The following is an 18,793-nucleotide window of genomic DNA, read 5'->3' on the forward strand; positions in this document are numbered from 1 at the left end:
AACTCAAGTTGCCAGAGAGGAATGGTGACTGGTGAGGCCAATGGTGACTTTAAAACAGTGAGTTTACTAGCTGTGATAGGAAAACTGAGGATGGATCAACAACACTAGTTGAAGAATTTTAAAAAGAATAATGTGCAAATGTTGTACAATCCAGGTGTGCAAAGCTCTTAGAGACTTACCCTGAAAGACTCACAGCTGTAATCGCTGCCGAAGGTGATTCTAACATGTATCGACTAAGGGGTGTGAATACTTATCTAAATGAGATATTTCTCTATTTCATTTTCAATACATTTGCAAAAAAATTCTAAAAACATGTTTTCACTTAGTCATTATGGGTGTGAAAAAAAATATTTCATCCATTTTGAATTCGGGCTGTAACACACATTCAAACTAATTCCATGGAGAGCCTAGTTTCTGAATTCATGAAATACGGTGACGAACTCCCTTCACCTGGTTGTCTAGGTCTTAAATTGAAATGAAAATGTTAAAAAACCTGCAGACACTCGGCCCTCTGTGGAATGAGTTTGACAGCTCTGTTGTAAAACAACCAAATGTGGAATAAGTCAAAGGGTATGAATACTTTCTGAAGGCACTGTACACGGTGGCATCCAACATCTTGGATCCTTACTTACAAAGCGAAATATGGTTTCCTTCATGCACTGACAGGCCTGAATTGAAATTGGAGTACTGTCGTTTTAAATCTAAAAGTGGGCGGGATCCGATCAAGGGGGACTTGTGGCAGGCTGTGGGGCGCATTCGCCTCCATTGAATCAGCGGATCACACGGGCTGTCAACTTGTTTTGGAAAAATGACGAAAATCACAGTAGTCAAAACCAAGGCATATCCCGACCAGAAGCCTGGTACGAGTGGCCTGAGGAAAAGGGTGACGGTCTTCCAAACGAATGAGCACTATGCAGAGAACTTCATCCAAAGCATTATTTCTTGCATCGACCCAGCGGAGCGTCAGCCTGGACTGCTCGTAGTGGGAGGAGATGGAAGGTTTTTCATGAAAGATGCCATTCAGTTGATCATCCAGATCGCCGCTGCTAATGGGGTCAGTAATAACTCTGTCGTAGTCCAGCTGTAGTCCCTGAAACATCACTCTTAAACCTAGGCCTCACCCTCAAACGTGCATAGCATCAGCAGCTAGCCTAGCATCTTTGACAGCTCCGGGTGTTGACAGTGGCAGCTCCAGTCGTTGATACATTGTAGCGCTTCTGTGATTGTGTTGAAGTTGGAGGATACATTCATTTTAATTGCTGTCACGTAGACTAAAATAACTATCAGTGTGAGCCTACATTTGCTTAAGATATTTATTTGGAATATATAATCCAAAAAGACAATTCTCTCTCTCTCATATCAAAACATGCATAGGATAATTTGAAAGAAAGTATTGGATCCTCATGGACTTTGAAGTTGAATGACGTGCAAGCCCCATGTATCGGAACGTGATAGGGGTCAAGTGGAGTTCTTAGACTGTCTCTGGTGCTAAATGACCCCGCTGATCTTTCGATGAAGTGCACGGAGATGGCATGTTAAATGGTAGGATACCCTTGCCCTTTCCCCAAGTGACGCAAAACAACACTACACCATCCGGTTCCCCTTATGTAGCATATCCAGTCAGTGAGCACTCTTCCTTGCCATGAATGTTTAGTATACAAACAAAGGCAACGGTTCTCTGCAAGTTTGTAATACTCGGGGGGAAAAAGTGCAACGCTGAGGGGTTATTTTATTAGGAGAGGCTGTTTTTTTTGGATGTCAGCGGCACGCACAGCCGTTTGTTCTGTTCGTTCCCTCTGCGACTTTAGAGGAAGGCGTGGTGGTGTGCTGTCACGTAGCCCTGCGGTTTGCATTACAGAGAGATGGGTGTTTGGGTACACAGGCACATCTTGTTAAATTAGACACACGATGACCTCCTGGCTGAACACATATAGCTCCAATATGATCTGTCCCGTTATGATCCTACACAAAACGAACATCATGATCATCACATCAACTCTACATGCATCATATTCATGATGAATAATGTATTGCTGCGTTTCATTTGCTACCCATGTCATCTTAACTTTCGATGTAGGCCTATTTGGTAAGTTAAAGGGGATGTTACCCGGATGTAGTCTCAGACGGACAATAGACTGATGATGAAAATAATAATTTGGGGAGGGTTTATTTTTGTCCTGTTACACACACACACACACACACAAGTGTGTAAGGGAAATATGTTTCTTGCATATCCCAACTCCCCCTGAGACACTTCCCCAGGCCCAATTGGAGATAAGTGCCTTTTTTTTAGATTTTTTTTTTTTTTAACCTTGTCAGCTCCAGGATTCGAACCAGTGACCTTTCAGTTAATGGCCCAATGCTCAAACCTCGAGGATATATGCTGCCCAGTAGTTTTCGCAATATTGTAAACACAATATCCTACCAACCCCCAAACATTGTTTACTTCCCATACTATCCCGTGTCGCTCAGTTGCTTGTTTAGCTCCCACATAGCAGCCTGACCTCACCACCGGCATGTTGAATCAGTGTACTCCTCTCTTATTGTCATCCTCACAGTGTGTGTAGACTGAATGGGTGAATGTAATCAAATAAATAGGATGTACAGTATGTAAAGGAGTCTACAGTGCGTTCACTAAATGTTGCTAGTCGTACAAAAGCCGGCCTCAATCTTCGGTAAGAAAGATGTCCAGTTATGATGTTTAAGATGTTTAATGGAAATATATTCACAGGGGTTTCAAAATGTGTGTGTGTGTGTGTGTGTGTGTGTGTGTGTGTGGTTTTCTGAAAGTACAGAGTAAAGAAATGGTAATTAGTATGCAATATTGGTACAATATCAGGATATAAGCATCAAGACAATATCACAGCGGTAAAATAATAAGCAGCTATTAGAACAGTAAGGCATATTGACAATATGACAGTTATAATGCACCGTTGATTAACACAGGCAACCTAATTATAAAGCTCCACAAGGGGGCAGGGCAGAGCTATACAATGAACAGGCCAAGTGGCTACACAGGCCAAAGGGCCATGGTGACCAACCACTTCAATGGAGTAAAAAAAAAGAAGCTTGCGATTCTCAGACGCCATAGTAGCATACAGAATGCAGAACTAATGGAGAAATGGACTTAAACGCATGAACAGAAAATTATACCATAAAGGCTATGAAATGAGTACCTCTCGTGTCTGCGGTTATAATTAAAGAAGACGGTCTACACGTTATTTATTTCACCTTTATTTAACCAGGTAGGCTAGTTGAGAACAAGTTCTCATTTGCAACTGCGACCTGGCCAAGATGAAGCGTAGCAATTCGACACATACAACAACACAGAGTTACACATGGAATAAACAAAACATACAGTCAATAATACAGTAGAACAAAAGAAAACAAAAAGTCTATATACAGTGAGTGCAAATGAGTTAAGTTAATGCAATAATTAGGCCATGGTGTCGAAGTAATTACAATATAGCAATTAAACACTGGAATGGTAGATGTGCAGAAGATGAATGTGCAAGTAGAGATACTGGGGTGCAAAGGAGCAAGATAAATAAATACAATATGGGGATGAGATGGGTAGATAGATGGGCTATGTACAGGTGCAGTGATCTGTGAGCTGCTCTGACAGCTGGTGCTTAAAGGTAGTGAGGGACATATGAGTCTCCAGCTTCAGTAATTTTTGCAGTTCGTTCCAGTCATTGGCAGCAGAGAACTGGAAGGAAAGGGGGCCAAAGGAAGAATTGGCTTTGGGGGTGACCAGTGAGATATACCTGCTGGAGCGTGTGCTACGGGTGGGTGCTGCTATGGTGACCAGTGAGCTGAGATAAGGCGGGGCTTTACCTAGCAGAGACTTGTAGATGACCTGGAGCCAGTGGGTTTGGCGACGAGTATGAAGCGAGGTTCAACCAACAAGAGCGTACAGGTCGCAATGGTGGGTAGTATATGGGGCTTTGGTGACAGAACAGATGGCACTGTGATAGACTGCATCCAGTTTGTTGAGTAGAGTGTTGGAGGCTATTTTATAGATGACATCACCGAAGTTGAGGATCGGTAGGATGGTCAGTTTTACGAGGGTATGTTTGGCAGCATGAGTGAAGGATGCTTTGTTGCGATATATAGGAAGCCGATTCTAGATTTAATTTTGGATTGGAGATGCTTAATGTGAGTCTGGAAGGAGAGTTTATAGTCTAACCAGACACCCAGGTATTTGAAGTTGTCCACGTATTCTAAGTCAGAGCCGTCCAGAGTAGTGATGCTGGACGGGCGAGCAGGTGCGGGCAGTGATCGATTGAATAGCATGCATTTAGTTTTACCTGCGTTTAAGAGCAGTTGGAGGCCACGGAAGGCATGTATGGCATTGAAGCTCGTCTGGAGATTAGTTAACACAGTGTCCAAAGAGGGGCCAGAAGTATACAGAATGTTGTCGTCTGCGTAGAGGTGGATCAGAGAATCACCAGCAGCAAGAGCGACATCATTGATGTATACAGAGAAGAGTCGGCCCGAGAATTGAACCCTGTGGCACACCCATAGAGACTGCCAGAGGTCCGGACAACAGGCCCTCCGATTTGACACACTGAACTCTATCAGAGAAGTAGTTGGTAAACCAGGTGAGGCAATCATTTGAGAAACCAAGGCTGTCGAGTCTGCCAATAAGAATGTGTGATTGACAGAGTCGAAAGCCTTGGCCAGGTCGATGAATACGGCTGCACAGTAATGTCTCTTATCGATGGCGGTTATGATGCCATTTAGGACCTTGAGCATGGCTGAGGTGCACCCATGACCAGCTCTGAAACCAGATTGCATAGCGGAGAAGGTACGATTGGATTCGAAGTGGTCGATAATCTGTTTGTTAACTTGGCTTTCGAAGACCTTAGAAAGACAGGGTAGGATAGATATAGGTCTGTAGCAGTTTGGGTCTAGAGTGTCACCCCCTTTGAAGAGGGGGATGACCGCGGCAGCTTTCCAATCTATGGGAATCTCAGACGATACGAAAGAGAGGTTGAACAGGCTAGTAATCAGCAGATAATATTAGAAAGAGAGGGTCCAGATTGTCTAGCCCGGCTGATTTGTATGGGTCCAGATTTTGCCGCTCTTTCAACACATCAGCTATCTGGATTTGGGTGAAGGAGAAATGTTGGGGGCTTTGGCGGGTTGCTTTGGAGGGTGCCGGGCAGTTGACCGGGGTAGGGGTAGTCAGGTGGAAAGCATGGCCAGCCGTAGAAAAATGCTTATTGAAATTCTCAATTATAGTGGATTTATCAGTGGTAACAGTGTTTCCTAGCCTCAGAGCAGTGGGCAGCTGGGAGGAGGTGCTCTTATTCTCCATGGACTTTACAGTGTCCCAGAACTTTTTTGAGTTAGTACTACAGGATGCAAATTTCTGTTTAAAAAAGCTAGCCTTAGCTTTTCTAACTGCCTGTGTTTATTTGTTTTTAACTTCCCTGAAAAGTTGCATATCACAGGGGCTATTCGATGCTAATACAGAACGCCACAGGATGTTTTTGTGCTGGTCAAGGGCAGACAGGTCTGGAGAGAACCAAGTACTATATCTATTCCTAGTTCTAAATTTTTTGAGTGGGGCATGCTTGTTTAAGATGGTGAGGAAGGCACTTTTAAAGAATAGCCAGGCATCATCTACTGACGGGATGAGGTCAATGTCATTCCAGGAAACCCCGGCCAGGTCGATTAGAAAGGCCTGCTCGCGGAAGTGTTTTAGGGAGTGTTTGACAGTGATGAGGGGTGGTCGTTTGGTTGCAGACCCATTACGGATGCAGGCGATGAGGCACTGATTGCTGAGATATTGATTGAAAACAGCTGAGGTGTATTTGGAGGGCGAGTTAGTTAGGATGACATCTATGAGGGTGCCCGTGTTTACGGATTTGGGGTTGTACCTGGTAGGTTCATTGATCATTTGTGTGAGATTGAGGGCATCAAGCTTAGATTGTAGGATGGCAGGGATGTTAAGCATGTCCCAGTTTAGGTCACCTAGTAGCACGAGCTCAGAAGATAGATGGGGGGCAATCAATTCACATATGGTATCGAGGGCACAGCTGGGGACAGAGGGAGTACTATAGCAAGCGGCAACAGTGAGAGACTTGTTTCTGGAAAGGTGAATTTTTAGAAGTCGAAGCTCGAATTGTTTGGGTACAGACTTGGATAGTAATACAGAACTCTGCAGGCTATCTTTGCAGTAGATTGCAACACCGCCCCCTTTGGCAGTTCTATCTTGGCGGAAAATGTTATAGTTAGCGATGGAGATTTCAGGATTTTTGGTGGTTTTCCTAAACCAGGATTCAGACACAGCTAAGACATCCGGGTTGGCAGAGTGTGCTAAAGCAGTGAGTAAAACAAACTTAGGGAGTAGGCTTCTAATGGTAACATGCATGAAACCAAGGCTTTTACAGTTACAGAAGTCAACAAATGAGAGCACCTGGGGAGTGGGAGTGGAGCTAGGCACTGTAGGACCTGGATTAACCTCCACATCACCAGAGGAGAAGTAGGATAAGGGTACGGCTAAAGGCTATACGAACTGGCCGTCTAGCACATTCGGAACAGAGTAAAAGGAGCAGGTTTCTGGGCACGATAGCATAGATTCAAGGCATAGTGTACAGACAAAGGTAAGGTAGGATGTGAGTACATTGGAGGTAACCTAGGCATTGAGTAATGATGAGAGAGAGATAGTCTCTAGAGACGTTTAAACCAGGTGATGTCATCGCATATGTAGTAGGTGGAACAACATGGTTGGTTAAGGCATATTGAGCAGGGCTAGAGGCTCTACAGTGAAATAAGACAGTAATCACTAACCAGGACCGTAATGGACGAGGCATATTGATATTGGAGAGATGCATGCGTAGCCAAGTGAACATATGGGTCCAGTGAGTAGTTGGGCTGACTGGGGACACGGCGATTCAGACAGTTAGCAGGCCGATGCTAACAAGCTAACAGTAGGCCGGGGCTAAACAAGCTAGCAGTTAGCAGACCGGGGCTGGCAAGCTAGCAGTTAACAGACCGGGGCTAGCAAGTTAGCCTTTGGAGGACGTTGCGATGGGGGTAAGTTTGTTTTTGCCTCTTCGTGCGGTGATGTCGATAGACCAGTTGTGGAATTAGTAGGGTTCCAAGTAGCTCTAGGTAGCTAGTAGGCCGCGGTTAGCAGAATGGGCCTTCAGCGGACGTCGCGCCTGAGAGGCCTGTTGAAATCCTCGGGCAGATTATGTTGGTATTCCAGTCGTAGAGGATCGGCGGGGTTCCATGCCCCTTACCGGCAATAGAAGGGGTCCGGATATTGTAGCCCAGGAGTGGGTTTCGGTGGTAGCACAGGAGCCCTGGCCGGGCTAGCTTTAGGCTAATTGGTGCTTGCTCCGGGATAGAAACGCTAGCCAGGAGTAGTCACCCGGGATTGCGGTTAGCTAGTTGCAAAGATCCAGATGAAAATGTTCAGAGTTTGTGGTAGGGATCCGGGGATATGGGAAGAAAAAAAAAAAAAATAATAATAATAGGTCCGTTATGCTCTGGTTTGAGTCAAGTTGTTCGAACTAGCGAGAGCTTTCCGAGCTAAAGGTTTGCTGATGACCGCTAGCAATGGTTTGCTGACTGATAGCTGGTAGGTAGTTAGCTGGCTAGCTTCAGTTGAGGGATTCCAGATCCGAAGTAAATAGAAATACTTTAGGAAAAAACAGATCCACGCCACATTGGGTGAGGCGGGTTGCAGGAGAGTATTTAGAAGTTGAGGTTTAGGAAAATATTTAAAAAAGAAATGCGATTTTTTTTTTTTTTTTTTTTTTTTTTTTTTTTTTTTTTTTAAAGATATATACAAGGGTCACGACAGGACGAAAACAAATATTCATTCTCTATACATGTACCAATTATTGGGCATGAGGCCGCCACGTGCAAATCAATTAGCTGCAATGGAAAATAACTTAACTCTGTGTGCTTGAGTAGAAACAACAGCATAATTACAACAAGGAAATGTTGATACAAATTAAAAGGTACTTATTGTTGCAGGAATGCACACATGTACAAAGTTATTATTAATAATGAAACAACAAAAGGCCAGGGGGGAAATGCGCTACTCCACTCAACAGGTTCCGACCAGAGAATATGCAAATGTGGCACGCGCAGAATGGCAGGGAATATTCTACACAGTATAACATATATAAAAAAACGACACCGGAGAAAGCTGATTAGCCCATTGTTCTCCCCGTCCCTCGCTTTCTCTCCTATCTCCATGTAGATCGGCCACCTGGTCATCGGTCAGGATGGCATCATGTCCACCCCTGCTGTGTCCTGTGTGATCCGCAAGCTCAAAGCTGTGGGAGGAATCATCCTCACGGCCAGCCACAACCCCGGTGGCCCCAATGGAGACTTTGGCATCAAGTACAACATAGCCTCCGGAGGTGAGATGGGATAGGAAGGAGAGCGATGAAATGGAGAGGTAGGAAGACAGGAAGGGGATGGGAAGGGAGGAGAGAGACTGGAAAGAGAGACACAGGAGGGAGGAAGGGAAAACCCATAGAGGAGAGAGACCGGTGAGAGATGGGAACAGGGGATGAGACTGTGCTGGAGGGTAACGTTTAAACTTCACTGACCTTTGCTAAATGGCTAAATTGTAAATGTAAATCTTCATCAGACACTCTTATCCAGAGCGACTTACAGGTAATGCATTCATCTTAAGATGGCTAGATGGGACAACCACATCAGTAACTCTTTTTTTTTTTCATAGTAGCTGTCGGCAAAGCCAGAGCTAGTAAGGTGGAGCACGTTTCAGGATAGTGTGAGCAGAGCAATGCTGATACTTCAATTGATAATTTTAAGACAAAGTTTAGTATACAGAGTGGTGGAGTATGGCTGTTTCTCTAACCTCTTCCTTATCCTCCTCACCCTACTGTATGTCTCTGCCCCCAGGTCCTGCTCCAGAGGGAATCACAGACAAAATCTTCCAGATCAGCAAGAGCATAACAGAGTACCACATATGCCCTGACCTCAAAGTGGACATCTCCAAGATCGGCAAGCAGACTTTCAATGTGGACACGTTCAAGCCCATGACAGGTATTGTAGGATTGGACGGGATTAGCTGGGTGTCAGATCTCAACTGACTGGGATGGGTTAGCTTGGATACCAAATCTGTGAGAAGCTCACTGGTACAGATCCTTGGGCAAGGCACTGAAGTTCAGGTGTTATTGCAATCAGTAAAGCACTGTGATCTAAAGTATGTGCATATGCAATATAGTTTGATAATTTGTCTGTTTTTTCCTGAGTCTACAAAAATGCTACAGTCAGTCTTATCAATCCTAACTCTGCTGTTTATCCTCTACAGTGGAGATTGTGGACTCTGTGGAGGCCTACGCTGAGATGCTGAGGGGAATCTTCGACTTCCATGCCTTGAAGGGGCTGGTGTCTGGATCCAATCACATTAAAGTCCGTCTGGACGCCATGCATGGAGGTACAGATCACATATTGTTGCCTACCTCTCTGGTGCTGGCTGCTGTATGACACCTCCACCATCCCCCATGTTTTGTATTGACTTGGCTTTATATATATATATATATATATATATATATATATATATATATATATATATATATATATACACACACACACACACAGTTGAAGTCGGAAGTTTACATACACCTTAGCCAAATACATTTAAACTCAGTTTTTCACAATTCCTGACATTTAATCCTAGTAAAAATTCCCTGTCTTAGGTCAGTTAGGATCACCACTTTATTTTAAGAATGTGAAATGTCAGAATAATAGAGGATTTATTTCAGCTTTTATTTCTTTCACCACATTCCCAGTGGGTCAGAAGTTTACATGCACTCAATTAGTATTTGGTAGCATTGCCTTTAAATTGCTTAACTTGGGTCAAATGTTTTGGGTAGCCTTCCACAAGCTTCCCACAATAACTTAGGTGCATTTTGTCCATTCCTCCTGACAGAGCTGGTGTAACTGAGTCAGGTTTGTAGGCCTCCTTACTCGCACACGCCTTTTCAGTTCTGCCCACACATTTTCTATAGGATTGAGGTCAGGACTTTGTGATGGCCACTCCAATACCTTGACTTTGTTGTCCTTAAACCATTTTGCCACAACTTTGGAAGTATGCTTGGGGTCGTTGTTCATTTGGAAGACCCATTTGCGACCAAGCTTTTACTTCTTGACTGATATCTTGAGATGTTGCTTTAATATATCCACATCATTTCCTATCCTCATGATGCCATCTATTTTGTGAAGTGCACCAGTCCCTCCTGCAGCAAAGCACCGCCACAACATGATGCTGCCACCCCCGTGCTTCACGGTTGGGATGGTGTTTTTCGGCTTGCAAGCGTCCCCCCTTTTTTCCTCCAAACATAACGATGGTCATTATGGCCATTATGGTACTTGCGTACCATTGTTTGTACAGATGAACGTGGTACCTTCAGGCGTTTAGAAATTGCTCCCAAGGATGAACCAGACTTGTGGAGGTCTAACATTTTTTTCTAAGGTCTTGGCTGATTTCTTTTGATTTTTCCTATGATGTCAAGCAAAGAGGCACTGAGTTTGAATGTAGGCCTTGAAATACATCCACAGGTACACCTCCAATTGACTCAAATGATGTCAATTAGCCTATCAGAAGCTTCTAAAGCCATGACATCATTTTCTGGAATTTTCCAAGCTGTTTAAAGGCACAGTCAACTTAGTGTATGTAAACTTCTGACCCATTGGAATTGTGATACAGTGAATTATACGTGAAATAATCTGTCTGTAAACAATTGTTGGAAAAATTACTTGTCATGCACAAAGCAGATGTCCTAACCGACTTGCCAAAACTATAGTTTGTTAACAAGAAATTTGTGGAGTGGTTGAAAAACGAGTTTAAATGACTCCAACCTACAGTGGGGGAAAAAAGTATTTGATCCCTTGCTGATTTTGTACGTTTGCCCACTTACAAAGAAATGATCAGTCTATAATTTTAATAGTAGGTTTATTTGAACAGTGAGAAACAGAATAACAACCAAAAAATCCAGAAAAACTCATGTCAAATATGTTATAAAATGATTTACATTTTAATGAGGGAAATAAGTATTTGACCCCTCTGCAAAACATGACTTAGAACTTGGTGGCAAAACCCTTGTTGGCAATCAGAGGTCAGACGTTTCTTGTAGTTGGCCACCAGGTTTGCACACATCTCAGGAGGGATTTTGTCCCACTCCTCTTTGCAGATCTTCTCCAAGTCATTAAGGTTTCAAGGCTGACGTTTGGCAACTCGAACCTTCAGCTCCCTCTACAGATTTTCTATGGGATTAAGGTCTGGAGACTGGCTAGGCCACTCCAGGACCTTAATGTGCTTCTTCTTAAGCCACTCCTTTGTTGCCTTGGCTGTGTGTTTTGGGTCATTGTCATGCTGGAATACCCATCCACGACCCATTTTCAATGCCCTGGCTGAGGGAAGGAGGTTCTCACCCAAGATTAGATGGTACATGGCCCCGTCCATCATCCCTTTGATGCGGTGAAGTTGTCCTGTCCCCTTAGCAGAAAAACACCCCCAAAGCATAATGTTTCCACCTGCATGTTTGACGGTGGAGATGGTGTTCTTGGGGTCATAGGCAGCATTCCTCCTCCTCCAAACACAGCGAGTTGAGTTGATGTCAAAGAGCTCCATTTTGGTCTCACCTGACCACAACACTTTCACCAGTTGTCCTCTTAGTCATTCAGATGTTCATTGGCAAACTTCAGACTTACATGTATATGTATTCTTGAGCTGGGGGACCTTGCGGGCGCTGCAGGATTTCAGTCCTTCACGGCGTAGTGTGTTACCAATTGTTTTCTTGGTGACTATGGTCCCAGCTGCCTTGAGATCATTGACAAGATCCTCCCGTGTAGTTCTGGGCTGATTCCTCACTGTTCTCATGATCATTGCAACTCCACAAGGTGAGATCTTGCATGGAGCCCCAGGCCGAGGGATATTGACAGTTATTTTGTGTTTCTTCCATTTGCGAATAATCGCACCAAATGTTGTCACCTTCTCACCAAGCTGCTTGGCGATGGTCTTGTAGCCCATTCCAGCCTTGTGTAGGTCTACAATCTTGTCCCTGACATCCTTGGGGAGCTTTTTGGTCTTGGCCATGGTGGAGAGTTTGGAATCTGATTGATTGATTGCTTCTGTGGACAGGTGTCTTTTTTATAGGTAACAAGCTGCGGTTAGGAGCACTCCCTTTAAGAGTGTGCTCCTAATCTCAGCTCGTTACCTGTATAAAAGACACCTGGGAGCCAGAAATCTTTCTGATTGAGAGGGGGTCAAATACTTATTTCCCTCATTAAAATGCAAATCAATTTATAACATTTCTGGCATGTGTTTTTCTGTATATTTTTGTTGTTATTCTGTCTCCCACTGTTCAAATAAACCTACCATTAAAATTATAGACTGATCCTTTCTTTGTCAGTGGGCAAACGTACAAAATCAGCAGGGGATCAAATACTTTTTCCCCCCACTGTAAGTTTATGTAAACTTCCGACTTCAAGTGTGTGTGTGTGTGTGTGTGTGTGTGTGTGTGTGTGTGTGTGTGTGTGTGTGTGCGTGTATATATATATGTCTGTCTAAGCAAGGTAGATGAGCTAGATTCCTGCTCTCAGTACTGTTTGTATCCCCACGGCAAACACCGTTTTGTCTTCAGGACTGTGACATGTTGTCTAAATGAGTCTAATCTCTTAAATACTGTTTTTAGTTCAGTTAGATTCCCAGCACACACACAATGCACATCCACACCCCTATACATAATAACCTTTACCCTCTCGCCCCCCCCCCCCCCACAGTGGTTGGACCCTATGTGAAGAAGATCGTTTGTGAGGAGTTGGGGGCTGCTGCCGATGGTGCTTTCAACTGTGTCCCCAAGGAGGACTTTGGTGGTCACCACCCTGACCCCAATCTGACCTACGCTTCTGACCTGGTCAACGCCATGAAGGGAGGAGAGTACGACCTTGGAGCCGCCTTCGACGGGGACGGTGTAAGTAGACAATTGGGGGGGAATCAGTCCTGGATTTCAGCCTCATCTCATCCTTGCATAGTCTGACGTTACCACACTCCCAAGTCTTTTTCATCACTCGGCTGTAGGAAGCCTGGAATTGAAGCTATTCCTTGCTATTCCTTGTCCCGTAGTGTCAGTAGAACCAGTCCTTGAATCAGCCCACAATCCACCCAAACCTCGTCTCTACCTAGTCTCTGCTGCGGTCTGTTCAGACGCTGATCCTCCCCTCCCCTCCCCTCCCCTTCCCTTTCCTTCCCTACCCTCTCCTTTCTGCTCCACAGGATCGTAACATGGTCCTGGGAAAGCATGGCTTCTTCGTCAACCCATCGGACTCTGTGGCCGTCATCGCAGCCAACATCACCTGCATCCCCTACTTCCAGAAGACTGGGGTCAAAGGTCTGGCCCGCAGCATGCCCACAAGCGGAGCTCTTGACAAGTGAGCCTAACGTCCCCACACAGTCCGTTCATAGCTTCTTCTTGGTTGTGCGTTAAATATGTATTTATTAATGTATCAAATTGTATTGGTTACACACATGGTTAGCAGATGTTAATGTGAGTGTAGCGAAATGCTTGTGCTTCTAGTTCCAACAGTGCGGTGATATCTAACAATTTCCCAACAATTACCTAATACACACAAATCTAAAGGGGTGAATGAGAATATGTACATGTAAGTATATGGATGAGCGATGGCCGAGCGGCATAGGCAAGGTGCAATAGATGGTACAAAATACAGTGTATATACATATATGGGTAATGTAGCCATTATTAAAGTGGCCAGAGATTGGGTCTCAATGTAGGCAGCAGCCTCTGAGTTAGTGATGGCTGTTTAACAGTCTGATGGCCTTGAGAGAGAAGCTTTTTCAGTCTCTCGGTCTCAGCTTTGATGCACCTGTACTGACCTTGCCTTCTGGATGATAGCGGGGTGAACAGGCAGTGGCTTGGGTGGTTGTTGTCCTTAATGTTCTTTTTGACCTTCCTGTGACATCAGTAGGTGTCATGGAGGACAGTGCACATTAATCAGCATTTTTTTTTAAATGTAACCTTTATTTATCTAGGCTAGTCAGTTAAGAACAAATTCTTATTTATAGTGACGGCCTACCGGGGAACAGTGTGTTAACTGCCTTATTCAGGGACAGATTTTTACCTTTTCAGCTCGGGTTTCGATCCAGAAACATTTTGGTTACTGGCACAACGCTCTAACCACTAGGCTACCTGCCGCTCCTAGTTTCCTCATCAGTGTTTAAGTGCCGGAGTTAGGACATGAAAATGAGCTCTTTTGTTCTCTCTCTGTCCCTCCAGTGTGGCTAAAGCCCTGAAGATGAATCTGTATGAGACTCCTACTGGCTGGAAGTTCTTCGGCAACCTTATGGACGCTGGCAAGCTGTCTCTGTGCGGAGAGGAGAGCTTCGGCACTGGTGAGTGAGGGACCCACATTTTCAAGTATTATTATATGGATCTAGCCTGTTTACTATGGCCCGTCAGCTCAAACATTTTGATCAATCAAATTGGTGGTATTACTTCGTTCCAGTCAGTTGGGCAAGGCATTCTGGTGAGAGGTGTTAGCACATGTCTGAACCACCACCCTTCTTCCCCTCCTCTCTTCGTTGTTTACCCCCAGGCTCTGATCACATCCGTGAGAAGGACGGCTTGTGGGCGGTGCTGGCCTGGATGTCCATCCTAGCCCACAGGAAGCAGAGTGTGGAGGAAATCATGAAAGATCACTGGAACAAATTTGGCAGGAACTTCTTCACCAGGTAAGTCTGGGATGGACTCTGCTACTCTGTTACCCTCCAGTGGTGAGCTAGAGAACTACAGTCTATCTGGATCAGGGCCACATTCTGTAGGCCTTTGTTTCTCATAGAGTATTGGAGTACTTATAGACCTATTTGTTAGGCTTTGTTTTATATCAAGTTCTTCGATGATAGCCTCCATAAATGTACACATTCGTTAGGTGGTCCATTTGACTATTTTTAACGCCACTCATCTCGTGGAGTATGCACACATTGACAGTTGAGAGCTCTTATTTAGTCTTCCCATTAAGACCATTCCCCATCTCATCCAATCTACACCAGGTATGACTATGAAGAGGTGGACTCAGACAAAGCCAACACCATGATCAAGGAGCTGGAGGCTACGATGTTTGACAAGTCCTTTGTGGGCCAGAAGTTCTCGTCAGGAGATAAAAGTTACGAGGTGGCAGTCTCTGACAACTTTGCCTACACCGACCCCGTGGACGGCAGCGTCTCCAAGAACCAGGTATTGAGATGGGACCCAAGGGGTGTCTAGGCAGAGCCGTTGCAACATGCAATGTGGGGGATCTATTGAGTCAGTATAGTTTGATGATAACGGATGATGGGTATTTATAACAATTTTGTTCATCGAAAGATGACCATCACATTTGACGATTGGTCCTCCCTATGTAGGGACATGAAGTATCACCAAAGGCACTTGCATACTGTACCTTGAAAAATTCCATTGATGTTATTGGTTTTTGCTCCATATTTCCAGTAAGTTGACTTCCAGAAGTCATTTCACCATAGTCATCATATAGTCAGGTTTAACTCTCTGTCTCTCAGGGTCTGAGGATCGTCTTCTCCGACGGCTCCAGGATCATCTTCCGTCTCAGTGGGACAGGCAGCGCCGGGGCAACCGTCAGGCTCTACATAGACAGCTATGAGAAAGACCCCGCCAAGATCTACGGCGACGCACAGGTGAGACCTGAATGTGACAGGGCACAGTGGGGGTGCCCTTACACTTGTCACGACGGCTCGATGGGAGATGAAGTATTTACACACGCTTCCAAGGTTTGTTACGTTGTCAGAGGGAATAGCCCTCAAAAGGCTTCCCCCTCAGCCCGGACAGGGAGGCCTGGAATCTGGACCTAGTAGACAGCTTGTTTTAGAATTTTTTTATTTCACCAGATTAGTAGTGTTGCGATTTTTAAATAAATATTTTTCAAGACAAACCTGGACCAAGACAGCAGCGTGGACACATCAGTTTCAGACAAACAGGCGGACCAAAGATGCATCAAACCAGATGAAAGATGCATCGTGATTAGAAAAAGCAGCATGTCAGTAAAGAACATGTACACGACACAAGTCCGAAAAGAAACGAGTGCAATACGTCAAATTACAGAATCAAAAAATAGTTCAAGGAAAACAATATGCGTAAGGCAACGTCAAGTAGTTACTTCGGGTGACAAGTAGGAACAAATGCATGTCTCGACGATCTGTTAATCTGTTTGTCCTTTGAACTCTTCTAGGGAAACCAGGTCCTGTAGTTTTAGGTTGGCTTGGAGGGAATTCCAAAACTGAGTAATGAAAATACTCCCCCATGCTCTGTTCTAATGTTCGGCACTGTCAGTATAAAACAAGATTGGGATCTGAGCTTTTATCAGTTTTTATTTCGAGCTAGAAGAGAGGATGGATAAAATGGCCTTTTTAAATAATAATGTACCGGTGCTTGAGTCTGCGTGTTGCTATGTCCAGCCGACAGCACTGTAGAGATCACAGTGAGGAGTTAGACATCTGGCTAGTGACAAAATGAAGGGCTGCCTGATATACAGAGTCAAGAACCTTTAGTGAAGAGCTTGAGGATTGCGCATAAATAGCATCACCATAGTCCAACACGGAGAGAAAAGTACAGCAAATCAACTCTGGTGGCAAAGGGAAAGAAAACAAGCTTTGTGCCGCTAATAAAATTCAATACACGGCTTGAGTTTCCTGACAAGGTTTTCACCCAAACTCCCAGATATTTGAAAGGCTTTAACTTGCTCTATGGACTGCCCTGCCAAGGTAGTCATGACATGGTTTTCAAAGTGTTTAGCATTGGAAAATACCATTCATTTTGTTTTTCGAGGAATTCAGAACAAGCTTCAAATCGTACAGATTCTGTTGAATGATGTTTAAAAGCTGTTTTGAGGTTTTTTTCAAAAGCCAGTCAGACTGCTGCCACTTGAAAAGAGAACGGTGTCATCCGCATAAAAATGTACATCAGCTGTCTCAATCTGTCTCCCAACGTTGTTGATTACAGACGATAAACTAAAATTGATCCTCGAGGCACACCTGAGTGCATCTCTGATGTCAGACTTACAACCATTTGCCTTGACACGTTGGGTCGTCAGGTCCAACAACCGTGCCTTCCAGAATTCCTAGTTGACTTGAGAGGGAATGTTTGGCTAAGAGTTTAGTCATGGTTGATATCAGGGCCAGGAAGAAGTTGGGGAAAAGGAACCATGGGGGAAAAAAACGTGAACAAAAATGAAAATAAGTACAGATTTGACACTTCATCAAGTGTTCTGGGCAGGAGGGAGAATGATAGAGTAAGAAAGACAGACTTGCAGAAGGGGAAGAAACTCCCTGATAATCATTTTGGATAAAGAGGCCCTCTGAAACTGATTAATTTCGGCTCCTTCACCTTGCTCACAAATCTGAAATGTTTGGATAAGTGAAAACAATATCGCAGATGCTCGGCTCGGCCTACTCGAGGGCCAGGTGGAGTTATTTTGTTAAGACTGTAACGGGGAAGGGGTTATGGTAAGGGTCGGTAGTCTAAGGTTGACTGTCTTCCTTCAGGTCATGCTGAAACCTCTGGTGGAGATTGCACTGAAGATCTCTGGGCTCCACGAGAAGACCGGCCGCACGGGCCCCACTGTGATCACATAGACTGACATGCTCTGCCACACCCTTCAAGGTACCTCAGTCCTTTCAACTGTTCAACTTGTGCCTACCCTCTGACTTCCAGAAGGACAATCTCACCTCACCTCTACCCTAATGTCCAAACAAAGCCTTCAAAGCTAACACTTTCGTTCACCATGAATAAAAAGTCCTTACAGAAAACTAATGTTGCACTCGTGTATTTATTTTGGAGATATCAATATATTTTTCATTACAAACTGGGTGGTTAGAGCCCTGAATGCTGATTGGCTGACAGCCGTGGTATATCAGACCGTATACCTTGAGTATGACAAAACATGCATTTTTACTGCTCTAATTACGTTGATAACCAGTTTATAATAGCAATAAGGCACCGTGGTATATTGGCCATATACCACACACCCCTCGTGCATTATGGCTTAAATATACAGTGCATTTAGAAAGCATTCACACCCCTCGACTTTTTACACATTTTGTTTTTACAGCCGAATTTAAAATGGATTCAGTTGTTTTTCTTTGTCACTGGCCAACACACAATAGCTTAATGTCAAATGGGAATTGTGTTTTTCAACAAGAAAATATATTATATAGTCATTATCTAGTTATCTGTTTTATTTTTCATAAATTCTTTGCTAATGTTAGTTTTTATTACACTTTGACCTTAGAGAATTGTGTGGATCGTTGACAAAAAATGTGCTTAAATAAATTTCAATCCCACTCTGTAACACAACAAATTGTGGAAAAAGTCAAGGGGCTTGAATACTTTCTGAATGTTGAAAAATATATTTAATGCTTATTGCATTTCTTATTGAACATGCAAAGGCAGTATGTTTTGTTGTCCGTAGCGGCACGCACAAACACACACCCTACTGCTACCACGCTCGGATTCGATGAGAGATATCGATCACTCCCAGAATGCCTGATTTAGCCAATCATCTGAGAGATCAGTGCTGGGATGTGGTTATGGTGGTGAGATCACAGCCAACCAGCCTTGGGACCTACATAGTCAACAAGACTCCCCCTCTCTATTTTCTCTCTTTTCTCACTGTCATGGTCCAAATTATATTGATTCAATTGTTGTAAAGAACAAGAGAGGTCTGTCTGTGATAAAGAGCTGCTCTGCTTTTTTTTGACACCACACTC

The 18,793-nt window shown here is 44.1% G+C and overlaps 1 protein-coding gene across 1 annotated transcript; it reads left to right on the forward strand.

Moving 5' to 3' along the window:
* Window positions 1–685: 685 nt before the first annotated feature.
* Window positions 686–17,834, forward strand: LOC115192230 (phosphoglucomutase-1). Its single transcript, XM_029750499.1, has 11 exons — window positions 686–1,054; window positions 8,228–8,390; window positions 8,899–9,042; window positions 9,311–9,436; window positions 12,784–12,974; window positions 13,277–13,431; window positions 14,295–14,410; window positions 14,614–14,749; window positions 15,068–15,251; window positions 15,572–15,706; window positions 17,570–17,834. The coding sequence occupies exons 1-11, from the start codon at window positions 809–811 to the stop codon at window positions 17,657–17,659; spliced, it is 1,686 nt and encodes a 561-aa protein (XP_029606359.1). The 5' UTR covers window positions 686–808; the 3' UTR covers window positions 17,660–17,834.
* Window positions 17,835–18,793: the final 959 nt, after the last annotated feature.

The sequence above is a fragment of the Salmo trutta genome, chromosome 4 (assembly GCF_901001165.1).
Source record: "Salmo trutta chromosome 4, fSalTru1.1, whole genome shotgun sequence".
Classification (NCBI taxonomy): Eukaryota; Metazoa; Chordata; class Actinopteri; order Salmoniformes; family Salmonidae; genus Salmo; species Salmo trutta.

Coding starts and splice junctions, on each gene's coding strand:
- LOC115192230 (XM_029750499.1), top strand. CDS start 809: ATGACGAAAATCACAGTAGTCAAAACCAAGGCATATCCCGACCAGAAG. Junction 8,391..8,898: donor GTACAACATAGCCTCCGGAG/GTGAGATGGGAT, acceptor CTCTGCCCCCAG/GTCCTGCTCCAGAGGGAATC. Junction 15,252..15,571: donor GCAGCGTCTCCAAGAACCAG/GTATTGAGATGG, acceptor TCTGTCTCTCAG/GGTCTGAGGATCGTCTTCTC.